The sequence below is a fragment of the Ictidomys tridecemlineatus genome, chromosome 15, assembly GCF_052094955.1.
Source record: "Ictidomys tridecemlineatus isolate mIctTri1 chromosome 15, mIctTri1.hap1, whole genome shotgun sequence".
Classification (NCBI taxonomy): Eukaryota; Metazoa; Chordata; class Mammalia; order Rodentia; family Sciuridae; genus Ictidomys; species Ictidomys tridecemlineatus.
The window spans coordinates 44057537-44075261 of record NC_135491.1 but is presented as its reverse complement, the minus strand read 5'-3'; the positions used below and the strand labels follow the sequence as shown (position 1 = coordinate 44075261).

Here is a 17725-nt window from a genome sequence, read left to right as displayed (position 1 = left end):
CAAAATCTCATGCTAAGTCAAAGAGGCCAGACATAAAAGGCCAGAATATTGTATTATTCCACTCATATGAAATCTCATATTAAGACACAAATTCATAGAGACAGAAAGCAGATTAGTTGTTGCCAGGGGCTGAAAAAAGTGTAAAATGAGGAGTGACTGCAATATATTGGTAGTTCTGTGGTATACAAAAATTTAATATTCTGAGAGTCTTAGTTATTGTAGAAAAGCTAAGGACAAATAGGATTCCATCAGTTACCTCAGCATTTCTCATGATTGTCACTGCGGACTAATTTGAAGAGCAGACTGAACATTTTTCAAGGGAATCAGAATTATTATTCAAATGATAAACTGCTACAAAGACAGACATTCTTTTATGATTCACATGAAGTGCAGGCCAGAGAGCAAATCAAATATTATATTCCCTTTCCACCTGCCTTGACCCTCACCAAGCCAGCCCCTCTCTAGGGCCTATATATATATATATTTTTTTTTTTAAAGAGAGAGTGAGAGAGGAGAGAGAGAGAGAGAGAGAGAGAGAGAGAGAGAGAGAGAGAGAGAGAATTTTTAATATTTTATTTTTTAGTTCTCGGTGGACACAACATCTTTGTTGGTATGTGGTGCTGAGGATCGAACCCGGGCCGCACGCATGCCAGGCGAGCGCGCTACCGCTTGAGCCACATCCCCAGCCCTATATTTTTTAAAATTCCATTCCCAGCCTAATTTCCCAGAGCCTCAAAACGTAAGTAAAACTTGCCAGTTTTGGAAAGTTAATATATTTTCTGGAGACCTGTGATAATGGGCATGTTTAAAGAAAGAAAAAGAAATGAACCTGCCCTCAGTTCAATAGAGGGATGTTCAAATATGGGTGGGTGGCCTCAGAGCTGGGCTGAAAAGTTGAGCATCTGCACTGGCTCCTCATATCTTTGAGCATGGAACAGACCCCATAAAATGCTTTTGGGGTGTTATCTTCCAGCCTTCTGGATGGGTCCAGCACTATCCAATAAAAATATAATGTAAGCTACAGGCATAATTTAAAATTTCTAGTAGCCACATTATTAAAAAGTAAAAAAAAAATTGTATATCATATACATCAAGAACAATAGAATAGGGATTGGGGTTATGTAGCTCAGTAGTAGAGACTTGCCTAGCATGTGAAAAATGGGTTCAATCCCCAACACTGTAGGAAAACAAACAAACAAAAAACAAACCAAATCAAACAGAAAAGACAATAATCTCCCAATATGAAAATAGGGGCTATATAACCCTATGGACAAAAACTTATTTTATTAATGAAAACAATAAATCAAGTAATTTCTCTGTAGGAAGCCATTTACAGGTCATTTTGACATCAAATTAATAACATTTAATAAAACTTGTTTATAATAACAATGAAAGAACTTCAAATAAATAAAAAATTTTAAAAAGGCCTCAGAAATCAACTTGAAAGATTTCTCACTAGCCAAAGTTGAGATAAATTGAGTAACAATTGGGCTGAGATTGTAGTTCAGTGGTAGAATGCTTGCCTATCATGTGTGAGACACTGGGTTCAATTCTCAGCACCTCATAAAAATAAATAAATAAAATAAAGGTCCATTAACAAATAAAAACATATTTTAAAAATTGAGTAACAAGGGTTGGAGCTGTAGCTCAGTGGCAGAGCACTTGTTTAGCATGTGTGACATACTAGGTTCCATTTTCAGTACCACATAAAAATAAACAAATAAAATAAAGGTGTTCTGTCCATCTACATCTAATTTTTTTTTAGAGTAGCAATAGATGGAAGTTACCTTTTTTTTTTGGTACCTGGGATTGAATCCAGGAATATTTCAATCACAGAATCAAATACCCAGGTTCTTTTAAATTACTATTATCTTATTTTTCATTTTGAGATAAGGTATTGCTAAGTTGTTGATGATGGCCTTGAACTTGTGAACCTCCCACCTCAGCCTCCCAAATCATGGGGATTACAGCAGGTACCACTATGTCTGGCTTCAAATATATGTGAATCAATGAATTTATACTTAGAAAATGAAACAGCCCTCATTAGTCACTTTTAAAGGATGCCAAGAAAACAACTCACTCCGAAAAGTGGCAAAAAAAATTTTTTTTAAAGAGAGAGTGAGAGAGGAGAGAGAGAGAGAGAATTTTTAATATTTATTTTTCAGTTCTCGGCGGACACAACATCTTTGTTGGTATGTGGTGCTGAGGATTGAACCTGGGTCGCACGCATACCAGGCGAGCGCACTACCGCTTGAGCCACATCCCCAGCCCTTGTTTTTTAAATCAAGCTTTTATCCTGTCTTTTCTATACAAATTGAACCTCAGGATATTCAAATAGATGATATGAAGAATTTGTCATTTATAGAATTTTTATACTTAAAGAAGAGGAATGGAAGATAGAATTAGAAAATTACCATTTTGTAATTCTTAATGAATTAATGGACATAGGCAATCATATTCAATGGACATCACAAAAAGAAAGAATACCAGGCATTATATGCTGCACAATAGTATTACACAACATTATCCAGAAGGTAGTCTTGGCCAAAAAGGAAATGCACCCACACATGTTTCCACACAGACACACACACAGACACACACACACACCTCTCAAACCTGAATCTGATTAAAGTTCATCTAACTACCAATTCATATTAAATACAGGAAATAAAGGAAAACGTTAAACATCTTAGAAATATAGTAAACAAAATACAGATTACAGTGAACTTTTGTTGACAAATGACCCAGTTTATTCAAATAATTGAAAATGCAAGGGAAAAAATTGAAAATTTATAGATAAAATAAGATTGAAGACATATATCAAACAGTTGTCATATATGGCTATTATATAGATCCTGATTTTTTAAAAAATGAGAAATTTTATTTGGTTATTTATTTATTTGGCAGCACTGGGCTGGGGATTGAACCTAGGGCTTGGCAATTAAGTCCAAGTTATTGATTATATTATTGAGTTATGATTTCTTTGTTCAGCTTTTTTTCCCTATTTATTTATATATTTATTACATACATGACAATAGTGGAATGCATTACATTCATAATTATCCATTCACAGCACAATTTTTCGTAACTCTGTATATATAGTATGTTCACGCCAAATTATGCCATTATACATGAGTTCTCTCTCTCTTTTTGCATTACAATTCTTAATACTCCTTTACAACACAATTTATCATATCTGTATATAAGGTATGTTGACACATACCTTAGACATCTTCATATATGTATTTTGTATAATGATGACCATCTCCTTCCACCATCCTTACCATTCCCATTTTGTTCAGCTATTGTTTGAACAATCTATCTAGTGATGAAAGGAGTGTGTTAAAGTCACCCAGAATCATTGTGTTGTGGCCTATTTGACTCTTGAACTTGAGAAAAGTTTGTTTGGTAAACATAGATGCTTCATTGTTTGGGGCATATAAATTTATTATTGTTATGTCTTTTTGACAAATGGTTCTCTTAAGCAGTATGAAATATCCTTCTTTATCCCTTGTGATTAACTTTGGCTTGAAGTCTGCTTTATTTGATATGAGGGTGGAAATACCTGCTTGCTTCCACAGACCATGTGAGTGGTATGATTTTTCCCAACCTTTCATCTTTAGTCTGTGGCTATCTTTTCCTATTAGATGAGTCTCTTGGAGGCAGCATATTGTTGGGTCTTTTTTTCTAATCCAGTCTGCTTGTCTATGTCTTTTGTGGTGAGTTTAGGCCATTAACATTCAGGGTTATTATTGAGTCATGATTTATTTTCCCAGCTATATTTTTTATTTTTGGTATTTAACTTGACTTGGTTTCCTCTTTTATTAGTTTTTCCTTTACTGTAATACCTCCCTTTTCTGATTTTCTTTTTTTAAAAAAAATATTAATTTTTTTAAATTGTAGTTGGACACAATACCTTTTTTCCATTCATTTATTTTTATGTGGTGCTGAGGATAGAACCCAGAGCCCCACGTGTGCTAGGCAAGTGCTTTACCACTAAGCCATAATCCCAGCCCCCCTCCTTTGCTGATTTTCCTTGTTTTTTAATTCCTCTTCATGGAATATTCTGCCAAGGATGATCTGTAGTGCAGGCTTTCAAGTTGTAAATTCTTTTAACTTTTGTTTATCATGGAAGGTTTTTATTTCATCATCAAATATAAAGCTTAATTTTGTTGGATATAAGATTCTTGGTTGGGGGGCTGGGGTTGTAGTTCAATGGTAGAGTGATTGCCTAGCATGTGTGAAATGCTGGGTTTGATCCTCAGCACCACATAAAAATGAATTAAAAATAGAGATATTGAAAAAAAAAGATTCTTGGTTGGCATCCATTTTCTTTCAGAGTTTGATATATGTTGTTTCAGGATCATCTAGCTTTCGGGGTCTGGGTTGAAAAATCTGCACATAATCTAACTGGTTTCCCCTATATATAATCTGATTTCTTTCTCTCATGGCTTTTAATATTCTCTTCTTATTCTCTGTGTTAGGCATTTTCATTATAATGTGCCTTGGTGTGGATCTGTTGTGATTTTGTATATTTGGCATCCTGTAAACCTCCTGAATTTGGTTTTCCAATTCAATCTTCACGTTTGAAAAATTTTCTGATACTATTTCATTGAATAGATTGCTCACTCCATTGGTTTGGAACTCTATGCCTTCCTATATGCCAGTAACTCTTAAATTTGGTCTTTTCATGCTTTCCCATATATCTTGAATGTGATGCTCATTTTTTTTTTTTTTTTTTTTACCATTTTCACTGTCTGGTCTACATTCTTTTCAAGATTATATATTTTGTCTTCATTGTCTGAGGTCCTGTCTTCCAAGTGGTCTAATCTGTTGGTGATGCTTTCAATTGAACTTTTAATTTGGTTTACTGTTTCTTTCATTTCAAGGATTTGGTTTTTTTTTTTTTTTGAACCTCTATCACTATTGAAGTAATCTTCTGCTTTCTGTATTTGTTTATGTAGCTGTTTGTCAAAATGATCTTTTGCTGCATGTATTTGCTCTTATATCATCCTTTAATTCACAAAACATTTTAATTATGTACATCCTGAACTCCTTCTCTGTAATTTCTTCTGCTATGCTGGCTATGGATTCTAATAATGTGGTATCTTGATTTGTTTGGGGCACTTTCTTCCTTTGTATTTTCATATTGCTTGTGTATCATCCTTTATAGCACTGTCATTTTTACCCTATAGGCTTATGGTGTACATGTAGGGATCCAATATCTTTCCTTTGAGGTGAAGGACAATGTTAACAGATCCCATATAAACAATACACATCCTAAAAAACAAATGTTTGCTATTAAGACAATTACAGTTTGATCACAATGTACAGAAATGATGAATTGAATATACACAGTAGGTTTGTAAAAGGGCTTACAGTTTCTGATGGTGGACAAAGAACTGGGGTGAGGAATAGGATGGTATGCTGAGGTAGGAGGTGAGGATATAGAGTTATAATATCTTAGGAAGTGTGAAAGAGAAATCTAAAGAGGAAGATTTGTAGCAGAAGAGAGAAGTAGTAGTTGTCTTTGGGTAGACAAGTTAAGTGGGAAGACAGTACAGTATATAAAACAAACACACATATATATTAATACAAAAATGTTAAAATAATAGAAATTGGTGAAAAAGAAAGAAAAAAGAATATACAACACAACTGTAATATACTATTTAGACATCCCAGTCTTCAAAATCCTAATTCATGCAAAGCACTTGGTTTCACATATGTTGGGGATGTGAGGGTGGGAGAATAGAGAGGGAGAAGAAAAAAAATCTTGAAGGAAGAAACAGGTATTGTTTTGGTTGGAGATCAGTATCTTTCCTGCTTTCCTTTTCATCCAATAGATCCTTTTCATCTGTTGTTAGCTGGTATCTCTGCCCTCAGGATGGAGAGGGTAACCAGGGTGTCATTATGCCAGGGTAGCAGCTGCTGGGGAGAGAAGGTAGTTAGAAACTGAGTACCTGGTCAGCTAGAGTTCCAAATTGGGAGTTGCCCCTGCTGAAGATGGTGATGAAGGTGGCCCAAGATGAAGGTGCCTGCTTTCAGCCGTGGGGTGTCGGGTCAGGTGGGGGAAACTAAGCGATGGTGTTGGACAATGAGTACAGAGATGAACTCTGTGGTTTGCAGTGTGTGGCTACTTGCTGATTTCAGAGCCTTGTGAGGTTCTCGGGTGCAAGCAGGACACTGTGAATAGGAGACTATCTTCTCTAATGTAGAGTCCTAACATGATGGCAATGGGAGAGCCTCATGTTGGTAGATGGGGATCCACATGGGAGTGGCAGCCAGAGTTCCTACTTGTGGGAAGATTCCAGGTATCCTGTGTAGTAATGGTGTCCATGATTTCTGCCTGGGTGGTGGCTGAAGGTGCTGCCTCGGCAGACCTCGTGCACCTGGTAATCCTGCGTTGATGAATACCTGGGAGACCTACTCTCATTCTGAGGCAGGGAGCCCTGGATGGCAAATGTCCGGAGCAGGAATATTGCTCAGAGAAGCAGTATTCTCATTACTTAAATTCCTGGTCATGGAGCGACAGAGAATGCTGCCTCCCTCTAGCCTGCCATCTTGGATCCTTAATTTTTTTTTTTTTTAAGTTGTAGATGAACACAATACCTTTCTTTAAATTTATTAATTTTATGTGGTGCTGAGGATCCAACCCAGTGTCTCACACATGCTAGGCAAGTGCTCTTCCAATGAGCTACAACCCAGGCCAAAAATTAATTATTTTGATAGCCAAAAATTAATAATTATATTTTACCCTCTCTACAAATAATTGTCATCAACCTAAAACATGCCCTAGCATGGTTTTTTTCCTTCTTTTTTTTTTAAAGAGAGAGAGAGAGAGATAGAGAGAGAGAGAATTTTTTTAATATTTATTGTTTAGTGTTTGGCAGACACAACTTCTTTGTTTGTATGTGGTGCTGAGGATCGAACCTGGGCTGCATGCATGCCAGGTGAGCGCGATACTGCTTGAGCCATATCCCCAGGCCCCTCGCATGGTTTTTAAAACCTGTTCTTGACCCCATCCTCCAGGTACCATTCCACTTCTGTATTCTCCTTTATAGCCCAAAGTTCTCATTTTCACTATCTCCACTGTTTCACATATCATTCCCTTTTCACTCCACTCCAATCTAGTTTCCCTTCCCACTCTTCTGAAACTCCCCTCATCAAGGTCCCCAGTGAGTTCCATGTCATCAAATCTAAGACTTTTCTGCATTAAACTGCTCAGTCTATCCACAGTACTTGGCACAGTTGAGCATTATTTTCATGATATACTACCCTTTCTTAAATTCCAAGACACCACATTCCTCTTAACCTTTAAACATTGAAATACCCACAAGGTATAATCTTAACCTTTCTTCTCTTTTTCATCCACAGTCCCTAGCTGTGTTCACTTAGACCCATAGTTTTTTTAAAAAATATATTTAATTTTTTAGTTGAAGTTGGACACAATACCTTTATTTTATTTATTTATTTTTATGTGGTGCTGAGGATTGAACCCAGGACCTCGCACATGCTAGATGAGTGCTCTGCCGCTGAGCCACAACCCTAGCCCAATACACACTATTTGCTAAGTCTTCAAAATTGACATCTAAATCTCTGACCTCTGTTCTAAGATCTAGACTGTATATCCAATTGCCTACTAAGTTTCTCCCACTTTGATACCTATTAGCATTTTAAATTTAAAATGCTCAAGAGATCTCTTGATTCCCTTTCCTCAAACCCTCCCCCCTCATAGTCCACACACTATCTTTCAATAAATAGCATCACCCTCCACCTAGCAATAACTTAAGCCAAGTCTAAGTGTTATCTTTGAGTATTACATTTTCTTTATCCTCACATCCAATCCTTTTATAAATATTATCCATTTGACTCCCAAATATGCTTTGTCTCCATCCATTTCTTTTTATTTCTACTATCATCTTCTAAATTGAAATTGCCCATTCATTGTCTCTTACCTAGACTATTGATTGCACCAGGCTTCTAATAGCTGAGAATCATATTTTTTAAATAGGTATTAGACTGGGTCACAAGCTTATTCTAAAATTCTAATGAGTGAATAAAGGGATGATATTAGCCCTGACTATTGTGAAGAAAGAAAGTTGTAGAACTAGAAAGAGCATTGAATTTGCAGGTTATCAAGATTTATGTTGAACTGAAGGTATAGCTCAGTGGTAGAGCACTTGCCTTTTACGCAGAAGGCTTTGGGTTTGACAAAAAAAGACATGAGAAAAACTACAATTATATCCATATCACACAGCATATATAAAAATAAACTCCCGATAGAGTAGATTTGATGTGAAAAGCAAAGCTACAGAATTTTTAGAAAAAGATAAAGGAGATTATGCTGGGCATAGTGGCACATGCCTGTAATCCCAGCAACTTGGGATGCTGAGACAGGAGGATCTAAAATTCAAGACTAGCTTTAGCAACTTATGAGACCCTGTTTCAAAATAAACAATAAAAAGGATTGGGGATATAACACAATGGTAAAGTGTCCCTGGGTTTAATCTCAGTACTGGGGGGAAAAAAGGAGCCTTTTATATTGGCATAGGGAAAGATCTCATCAATAAGACACAAAAATCACAATTTATTTTAAAAGGACTTAAATTTTTTAAAAAATATTTACTTTTTAGTTGTAGTTAGAAAAAATACCTTTATTTTATTGATTTATATGTGGTGTTAAGGATCGAACTGAGGACCCTGCATGTGCTAGGCAAAGCGATCTACCGCTGAGCACAACTGCAACCCTGGACTTAAAATTTTTACCTTAAAATTTTTCTATATGACAAAGGACAATGTAAATACTTTATTGAAATTTTTAATACTGAGATATAAAAAAAGAATGATTTTATAATGCAAACACTAGTACATTCATTTAATTGAATAAATACCTGTGTCTTATTGAAAAGTTTAAAAAGCAGATTGAGAAATGATATATATGCCATTACTACTTTTTTAAAAGTACCTATCTGTATAAACAATAGAAAAGGTATGGAAGGAGGGAGACAGAAGAATATTTTATTTTACTTTAGACACTTTGGAATTGTGTGAATTGTCACAATGAATACAAATAATTTGTTATTTAAATGCTTGAAATAAAAACAAACAAATAAATACAAAGTCAAGCAAAAAAAATTCTGCCATATACTGTTTTAACTGATAAAGGAAGGTGTATATGGCATTCCCAATATCATTACTTCATATCATCCATCCACTACTACCTCCTCCTCACTATGTTGCCCAAGGTGGTCTCAAACTCTCCTACCTCATACCTCAGCCTTCCTGGTAACTGAGCCAATAAAATGTGCCACCATGCCTGGCTTTTCCCCAGACCAAATATCAAAACGAATCAATATCTGAGGGGAAAAAAAAAAGGGTAGGGAAGGCACAGAGTGTTTCAAGGCAATAAAGCCTTTCTTAGGGGCTGGGGTTGTAGCTCAGTGTTAGAGCGCTTGCCTAGCATGTGTGAGGCACTGGGTTCCAATCTCAGCACCACAATAAATAAATAAATAATTAAAGATATTATGTCTGTCTACAACTGAAAAAAATATTTAAAATAAGGCTTTTGGGGCTGGGGATATAGCTCGGTTGATAGAGTGCTTGCCTTGCATGCACAAGGCCATGGGTTCAATCCCCAGCACCATACACACGTACACACACACACACACACACACACACACAGTATAAAGTTTTTCTTAGCTGACTTGTAAAATAGGGGGTTCAAAGAAGTTTGGAAAATAATATATAACTGAAATATCTACAAACATTAAATCTTTGGTTATCAGCTCTGGGAAGGTTACAAAAAGGAGAAAAAGACTAGTAACCTCTTGGGCTGGGATTGTAGCTCAGTTGTAGAGTGCTTAATTAGCATGTGTGAGGCACTAGGTTAGATTCATAGCACTATATATAAATAAATAAAAGGTACATCCACAACTAAAAAAAAAAAACTTTAAAAAAAGATTAGGGGGATTGAGGCTGTGGCTCAGTGGTACAGAACTTGCCTAGCATGTGTGAGGCACAGGGCTCGATCCTTCGCACCATATAAACATGAAACAAATAAAATAAAAGCATGCTGTCTATCTACAACTACAAAAAAGTTAATACAAACAAAGAATTATTGTTAAAAAAAGATTAGGGACTGGGATTGTGGCTCACTGGCAGAGTGCTTGCCTCACATGTGTGAGGCACTGGGGTTCGATCCTCAGCACCACATAAAAATAAGTAAATAAAATAAAGGTATTGTGTCCATCTACAACTAAAAAAAATTGTTTTTAAGTTTTTTAAAAGTTGGTTCTTTGAAAAAATAAATAAAATTGACAGACCCTTAGCCATGCTAACGAAGAGAAGAAGAGAGAGAACTCAAATTACTAACATACGGGATGAAAAAGGTAATATCACAACAGACACTTCAGAAATACAGAAGATAATCAGAAATTATTTTGAATCCTTATACTCCAATAAAATAGAAGATAGTGAAGGCATAGATAAATTCCTTAAGTCTTATGACCTTCCCAGATTGAGTCAGGAGGATATAGACAACCTAAACAGACCAATAACAATAGAGGAAATAGAAGAAACCATCAAAAGATTACCAACTAAGAAAAGCCCAGGACCGGATGGGTATACAGCAGAGTTTTACAAAACCTTTAAAGAGGAACTAACACCAATACTTTTCAAGCTATTTCAGGAAATAGAAAAAGAGGGAGAACTTCCAAATTCATTCTACGAGGCCAACATCACCCTGATTCCGAAACCAGACAAAGACACTTCAAAGAAAGAAAACTACAGACCAATATCTCTAATGAACCTTGACGCAAAAATCCTCAATAAAATTCTGGCGAATCGGATTCAAATACATATCAAAAAAATTATACATCATGATCAAGTAGGATTCATCCCTGGGATGCAAGGCTGGTTCAATATACGGAAATCAATAAATGTTATTCACCACATCAATAGACTTAAAAATAAGAACCATATGATCATCTCGATAGATGCAGAAAAAGCATTCGACAAAGTACAGCATCCCTTTATGTTCAAAACTCTAGAAAAATTAGGGATAACTGGAACATACCTCAACATTGTAAAAGCAATCTACGATAAGCCACAGGCCAGCATCATTCTGAATGGAGAAAAATTGAAGGCATTCCCTCTAAGATCTGGTACAAGACAGGGATACCCTCTCTCACCACTTCTGTTCAACATAGTCCTCGAAACACTGGCCAGAGCAATTAGACGAAAGAAATTAAAGGCATAAAAATAGGAAAAGAAGAACTTAAATTATCACTATTTGCAGATGATATGATCCTATACCTAGCAGACCCAAAAGGGTCTACAAAGAAGCTATTAGAGCTAATAAATGAATTCAGCAAAGTGGCAGGATATAAGATCAACACGCATAAATCAAAGGCATTCCTGTATATCAGTGACAAATCCTCTGAAACGGAAATGAGGACAACTACTCCATTCACAATATCCCCCCAAAAAATAAAATACTTGGGAATCAACCTAACAAAAGAGGTGAAAGATTTATATAATGAAAATTATAGAACCCTAAAGAAAGATATAGAAGAAGACCTTAGAAGATGGAAAAATATACCCTGCTCATAGATAGGTAGAACTAACATCATCAAAATGGCGATATTACCAAAAGTTCTCTATAAGTTCAATGCAATGCCAATCAAAATCCCAATGGAATTTCTTGTAGAAATAGATAAAAGAATCATGAAATTCATATGGAATAATAAAAGACCCAGAATAGCAAAAACAATGCTAAGCAGGAAGTGTGAATCAGGCGGTATAGCGATACCAGACTTCAAACTATACTACAGAGCAATAGTAACAAAAACAGCATGGTACTGGTACCAAAACAGGTGGGTGGACCAATGGTACAGAATAGAGGACACAGAAACCAATCCACAAAACTACAACTATCTTATATTTGATAAAGGGGCTAAAAGCATGCAATGGAGGAAGGATAGCATCTTCAACAAATGGTGCTGGGAAAACTGGAAATCCATTTGCATCAAAATGAATCTGAACCCCTATCTCTCGCCATGCACAAAAGTTAACTCAAAATGGATTAAGGAGCTTGATATTAAATCAGAGACACGGCATCTGATAGAAGAAAAAGTTGGTTATGATCTACATACTGTGGGATCGGGCCCCAAATTCCTCAATAGGACACCCATAGCGCAAGAGTTAACAACTAGAATCAACAAATGGGACTTACTCAAACTAAAAAGTTTTTTCTCAGCAAAAGAAACAATAAGAGAGATAAACAGGGAGCCTACATCCTGGGAACAAATCTTTAATCCACACACTTCAGATAGAGCCCTAATAACCAGAATATACAAAGAACTCAAAAAATTAGACAATAAGATAACAAATAACCCAATCAATAAATGGGCCAAGGACCTGAACAGACAGTTCTCAGAGGAGGACATACAATCAATCAATAAGTACATGAAAAAATGCTCACCATCGCTAGCAGTTAGAGAAATGCAAATCAAAACTACCCTAAGATACCACCTCACTCCAGTAAGATTGGCAGCCATTAGGAAGTCAAACAACAATAAGTGCTGGAGAGGATGCGGGGAAAAGGGCACTCTTGTTCATTGCTGGTGGGACTGCAAATTGGTGCAGCCAATTTGGAAAGCAGTATGGAGATTTCTTGGAAAGCTGGGAATGGAACCACCATTTGACCCAGCTATTCCCCTTCTCGGTCTATTCCCTAAAGACCTAATAAGAGCATGTTACAGAGACACTGCTACAACGATGTTCATAGCAGCACAATTCACTATAGCAAGATTATGGAATCAGCCTAGATGCCCTTCAATAGATGAATGGATAAAAAAATGTGGCATTTATACACAATGGAGTATTACTCTGCATTAAGGAACGACAAAATCATAGAATTTGGAGGGAAATGGATGGCATTAGAGCAGATTATGCTAAGTGAAGCCAGTCAATCGTTAAAAAACAAATACCAAATGACCCCTTTGATATAAGGGGAGTAAACAAGGACAGGGTAAGGACGAAGAGCTTGAGAAGAAGATTTACATTAAACAGGGATGAGAAAAGGGGAGGGGAGGGGAGGGGAGGGGAGGGGGGATAGTAGAGAATAGGACAGACAGCAGAATACATCAGACACTAGAAAGGCAATATGTCAATCAATGGAAGGGTAACTGATGTGATACAGCAATTTGTATACGGGGTAAAGTTGGGAGTTCATAACCCACTTGAATCAAACTGTGAAAGATGATGTATTAAGAACTGTGTAATGTTTTGAACGACCAACAATAAAAAAAAAAAAAAAAGAGTACCCTCTTTATCCATCCATGTAATGTTTGACTGTTATTAGTATACATTAATTTTATAATTTAAAGTAATAACTAATATTTAAATAAAATTATTAATAAAACCAAGTTATTTCATATTCCACAAATGAAAAATAGGGAAGGAAGAAAGGCAACTTTTTATTACAGTGACAGCACAGGTTCTAGAATCAGAGCTCTGAGTTAAAAAAACAAAAAACCCTACTGCACCACTTTACCAGCTGTGTGACTTTGGGTAAGAGTCTAAATCTAGTTTTACTGATCTGTAAGTTGGGAATCATAACAGCATCTATCTGTCTGATAGAAATGTGACCTGAGCATAGGACCTGGAGAAAATGATAGGGTGAGTTTAGGGAGGGCAACGGTTGAGTTAGGCATGCTAACTTTTCCAACTTTCTTAAACACTCAGAAAGCAGTTTATGTGAGGTCAAAAGTGGGGACTCTAGTCACTAAGATGAAGGCAGGGCTGGGTCACTGACCTTCTAAGGACCAGAGAGATCAGCTGCTATCCCTTTCACACCAGGCGCTGGTCTGAGTGTCTCTGAAAAGGGAGCTACACATCCAGATGGATGAAAGGACAAACTCTTGAAGTTCTTTCTAGGGGATGGACAACCGGAGGCTTCCTTTTTCTTTTCACCCGCAACCAGGGGAAAACCTGGGTAGGAAGTTCCCCAACTGCCAAAAATTAACACCGCTTGCTCGGCGCGGTGGCCCAGTCCAAAGACTGAGAGAGGAGGGTAGCAAGTTCAAGACCAGTCTCAGAAACTTGGCCAGCCCTGTCTCAAAATAAAAAATAAAAAGGGCTGGGGCTGAGATCAATAGTAAAGCACCCTGGGTTCAATCCCCAGTACCCCACCCCCCCCAAAAAAAGAACCAAACAAAAAACAAATGCCCCTTGTGCCACCTCAACATCATCACATCAAGTGACCATCTCAGAAGCACTTCCCTTCTCCCATCGATGTCCCTCTGGGGGTTTCCTTCCACTTAGTTCAGACTTCCTTCCTCTGTCCAAGTGAGTCACTTGTGTCACAGGGTCCCCACGTTAACCTCGCTTCTTCTCTACCTCACATTCCCTTTCTCTCCTCAAATTCTCGTCCTTGGCCTCAGATTGTCCTGCTACTTCAGTTCCTCCACTTCCGCCTCGGTGAAACCCCTTTCTGCCTCAATTTCCCTCTCTGCGCCTCAGGGACTGCTCCTCGGCGGTTCCCTCTTTGCTACCCGAGGCTCCGAGGGGCCCCGCCTCAGTTTTCTCCTCCCAGCCACTGACCACACGCTCCCGGCCCGCGCCCTCCCAGCCTAACCCTACCCGGCTGCTCCAGGTTCAGCGCCCCCAGGCGGCGGATGCTCTCCTCATCCAGATCCCACTGCTCCGCCATTCCCGCCTGCCGCTCACCTGCCGCCGCCCGCGAGATCTCCCCGCCCACGCCAGACCCCGCCCCTCGAGCTGCCCCGACCACCTCCCGGCCCCGCCCCCCGCGCGTGACGCGGCTCTCCTGGGGGCCGTTAGTGCCTGGGTCACGCGGCCGTCCGCCCGCCCGAGGAGTCGCGACCATGGTACGGAGCTCATCCTGGCGGGGGCGCCAAAACCACTAAACTGGCGAATGGGAGAAGCTGGGGCCCAGATTAGATCTGGGGCGCTGGGATTCGAGGGTGGTCCGGGCTTTGAAAGATTTTGGGGGAACTAGCTCTGAGGAATTGGAAGGGTGCGCTGCCTTCATGGATGAAGTGTTCTAGATCTCAGGATCTGGGGGATTTCAGTTCTGAGGGGATGGGAATGTGCCTCTTCATAGGGGTGCAGGTCTTAATATTTCAGCCCCCGCAGTGCTGACTCTTGGAGCCAGGCGCTGTCGGGTGTGAATGGGGGGTCCAGATCTGAAGGACTGGGGGAGCAGGGACAGACTTCTGAGGCATGCTGGGGAGATTCCCGAATTGGAAAGTTGGGAAACTTGGCTCTGAGGGAGTTCAGGTCCTGTCTTTAGAGAGAGATGGTTTCAGCTCTAGAACTTGGTTTAAAAAGAGCTCCTTTGTGGGAGAGGGATCGTATGCTCCTCGGGGTGTATGGGAATTACTATTTTAAGGATGCCCGGTTTCCTGCAAACAGTCTGGGAAGAATCCATTTGTCTTTCAAGTGTCACAGGCTCCCCAGGCTTACCTGTGACTGAGGGCTCACCAACCCCTTAGCAGACTTTGGGGAAGAATGCTCTGGAAAGAACAATCACACCCTTAGCGACTACCCTCGCACTAGGGGGCACTTCTTGGGAGCCCTGCTGTGAATGGGATGTGTTTAAGGAAACAAACTCTTGGGCAAAGACCCTCTTGTCATATCCTATCCTTAATAAGAAAAGAGGAGCTGAGTCCAGAACTGGAGCTTACCTTCAAGGAGCAAATTTTTTTTAGTATCCAAATTCTGCACACTCTTAAGTACTTTCATTGAGCTCTCAACCAGTTAGTCACCTTTAAGAACAGAAAGCAAAATCTGGAGTCCTTACATATATATGCTCATACACAGTAGTCACATGCCACTTCCCACATCCCAACCCCAACCTACCCAGCCCTAGGCGACCACTAATGTACTTTCCTTCTTTATAAATTTGACTCTTCTTCACATTGCATGAAATTGAATCATATAATATGTGATCTTTTGTATTTGGCTTCTTTCACTGAGCAAAATGTTTCAAGATTCATGCATATTGTAACATGTATCAATACTTTATAATACTTTGTATTAACAACAATGATCTATTGTATGGATATATGGATATAGTACATTCATCAGTTGATGAACAAATTCAACTGTACATAAATATAAAAGTTTATTTCTGGACTCCGATTCTATTCCATATACTTATAGGGATATTCTTATACCGGTTGTACAGTTTTGGTTATTCTATCTTTATATTAAATTTTAAAAGTGGAAGTAGGAATCCTCAAACTTGTTTTTTTTTTTTTCTTTTTCAAGATTGTTTTGGCTATTCTGGGTCCCTTGTATTTCTACATGAATTTAATGTCAGCTTGTCACATTTGCAAAAAAGATAGTTGGGGTTTTCATAGGGATTGTTTAGTAGGGATACTGCCCAGATCAGTGTGGATAGTATTACTATCTTAACAACATTAAATCTTTGAATCCATAAACAAGACTACTTATTTATGTTGTTTAAAATTTCAACAATTTTTAAATGTTTTCAAGTTACCAGTATTATACTTATTTTGTTAAACTCCTAAATATTTTGTTCTTATGGATGGTGTTGTAATGTAATTATTTTTTTTAATTTAATCTTTGAATTGTTCATTGCTATGGTATAAAAATATAATTGACTTTTTATAATATTGATCTATATCCTTCAACCTTCCTAGGCTCATAATAGTTTTTTACTCAATTCCTTAGGATTTTCTATATGTAAGATCAGCAAATAGAAATAGTTTAATTCCGGCTGTAGCTGTAGCTCAGTGGCAGAGCACTTGCCTTGCATATGTGAGACACTGGGTTCAATCCTCAGCACCACATAAAAATAAACAAAAGAAAGGCATGCTGTCCATCTATATAACTACAAAAAAAAAAAAAAAGAAGAAGAAGAAGAAGAAGAAAGAAAGAAAGAAATAGTATAATTCCTTCCTTTCCAATCAGGATGCTTTTTTATTTTTATTTTTTCTTTCATAGCTATATTTTTATTCTTCCTTTAGGAGGAGACTGGCATGTCTCATGAATCCGCAGAAGATTTGTTTCATTTCAATGTGGGAGGATGGCATTTCTCAGTCCCCAGAAGCAAACTCTCTCAGTTTCCAGACTCCTTGCTGTGGAAAGAGGCTTCAGCCTTGACCTCTTTAGAAAACCAGAGGCTTTTCATCGACAGAGATGGTTCCACATTTAGGCATGTACACTATTACCTCTACACCTCCAAGCTCTCCTTCTCCAGTTGTGCAGAACTGAACTTGCTCTATGAGCAAGCACTGGGTTTGCAGCTGATGCCTTTGCTGCAGGTAAGATGTTCTTTTCAAAGAGCGGTGATTAGTAACATAGGCATCACTATTATTAAGTGTGTGTCCTTTTATATATTGGTTGCTGAGATGACCCACATCGTGAGTTAAAGTAATGAACAATACAATAAAATTGGCTGATTTTGTTGTTGCTTTGTTTTTGGCATGGTAACCTGGGATTGAACCCAGGTACCAGGCCTCCCACATGCTAGGGAAGCATTCTACCATTGAGCTACAGCCCCAGCTTTTTTTATGTTGATACATGGTCTAAGATGCCCAGACTGGCTTTGAATTTGTGATCCTCCTGCCTTAATTGGGGATTATAGGTGTGCATCATCATGTCCATAAAATATCATGATTTTAACAAATAAGATCATCCTGACTCTGCCTTATCTATACCAGCAGCTGCCATG

The 17725-nt window shown here is 38.1% G+C and overlaps 2 protein-coding genes across 2 annotated transcripts in view; one reads left to right on the top strand and one right to left on the bottom strand.

The window, feature by feature from the left end:
* Lrrc36 (leucine rich repeat containing 36) overlaps positions 1 to 14747 on the bottom strand; it is a 64859-nt gene extending 50112 nt beyond the window's left edge. The window contains exon 1 of the mRNA XM_005318313.5: positions 14644 to 14747. Within this exon, the coding sequence (XP_005318370.1) occupies positions 14644 to 14713 (70 nt within the window). The 5' untranslated portion in view covers positions 14714 to 14747. The remainder of the gene's footprint in view (positions 1 to 14643) is intronic.
* Positions 14664 to 17725, top strand: part of Kctd19 (potassium channel tetramerization domain containing 19) — a 30374-nt gene continuing 27312 nt past the window's right edge. Inside the window, exons 1-2 of the mRNA XM_005318312.4 lie at positions 14664 to 14891; positions 17019 to 17315. Of these exons, the coding sequence (XP_005318369.3) occupies positions 14679 to 14891; positions 17019 to 17315 (510 nt within the window). The 5' untranslated portion in view covers positions 14664 to 14678. The remainder of the gene's footprint in view (positions 14892 to 17018; positions 17316 to 17725) is intronic.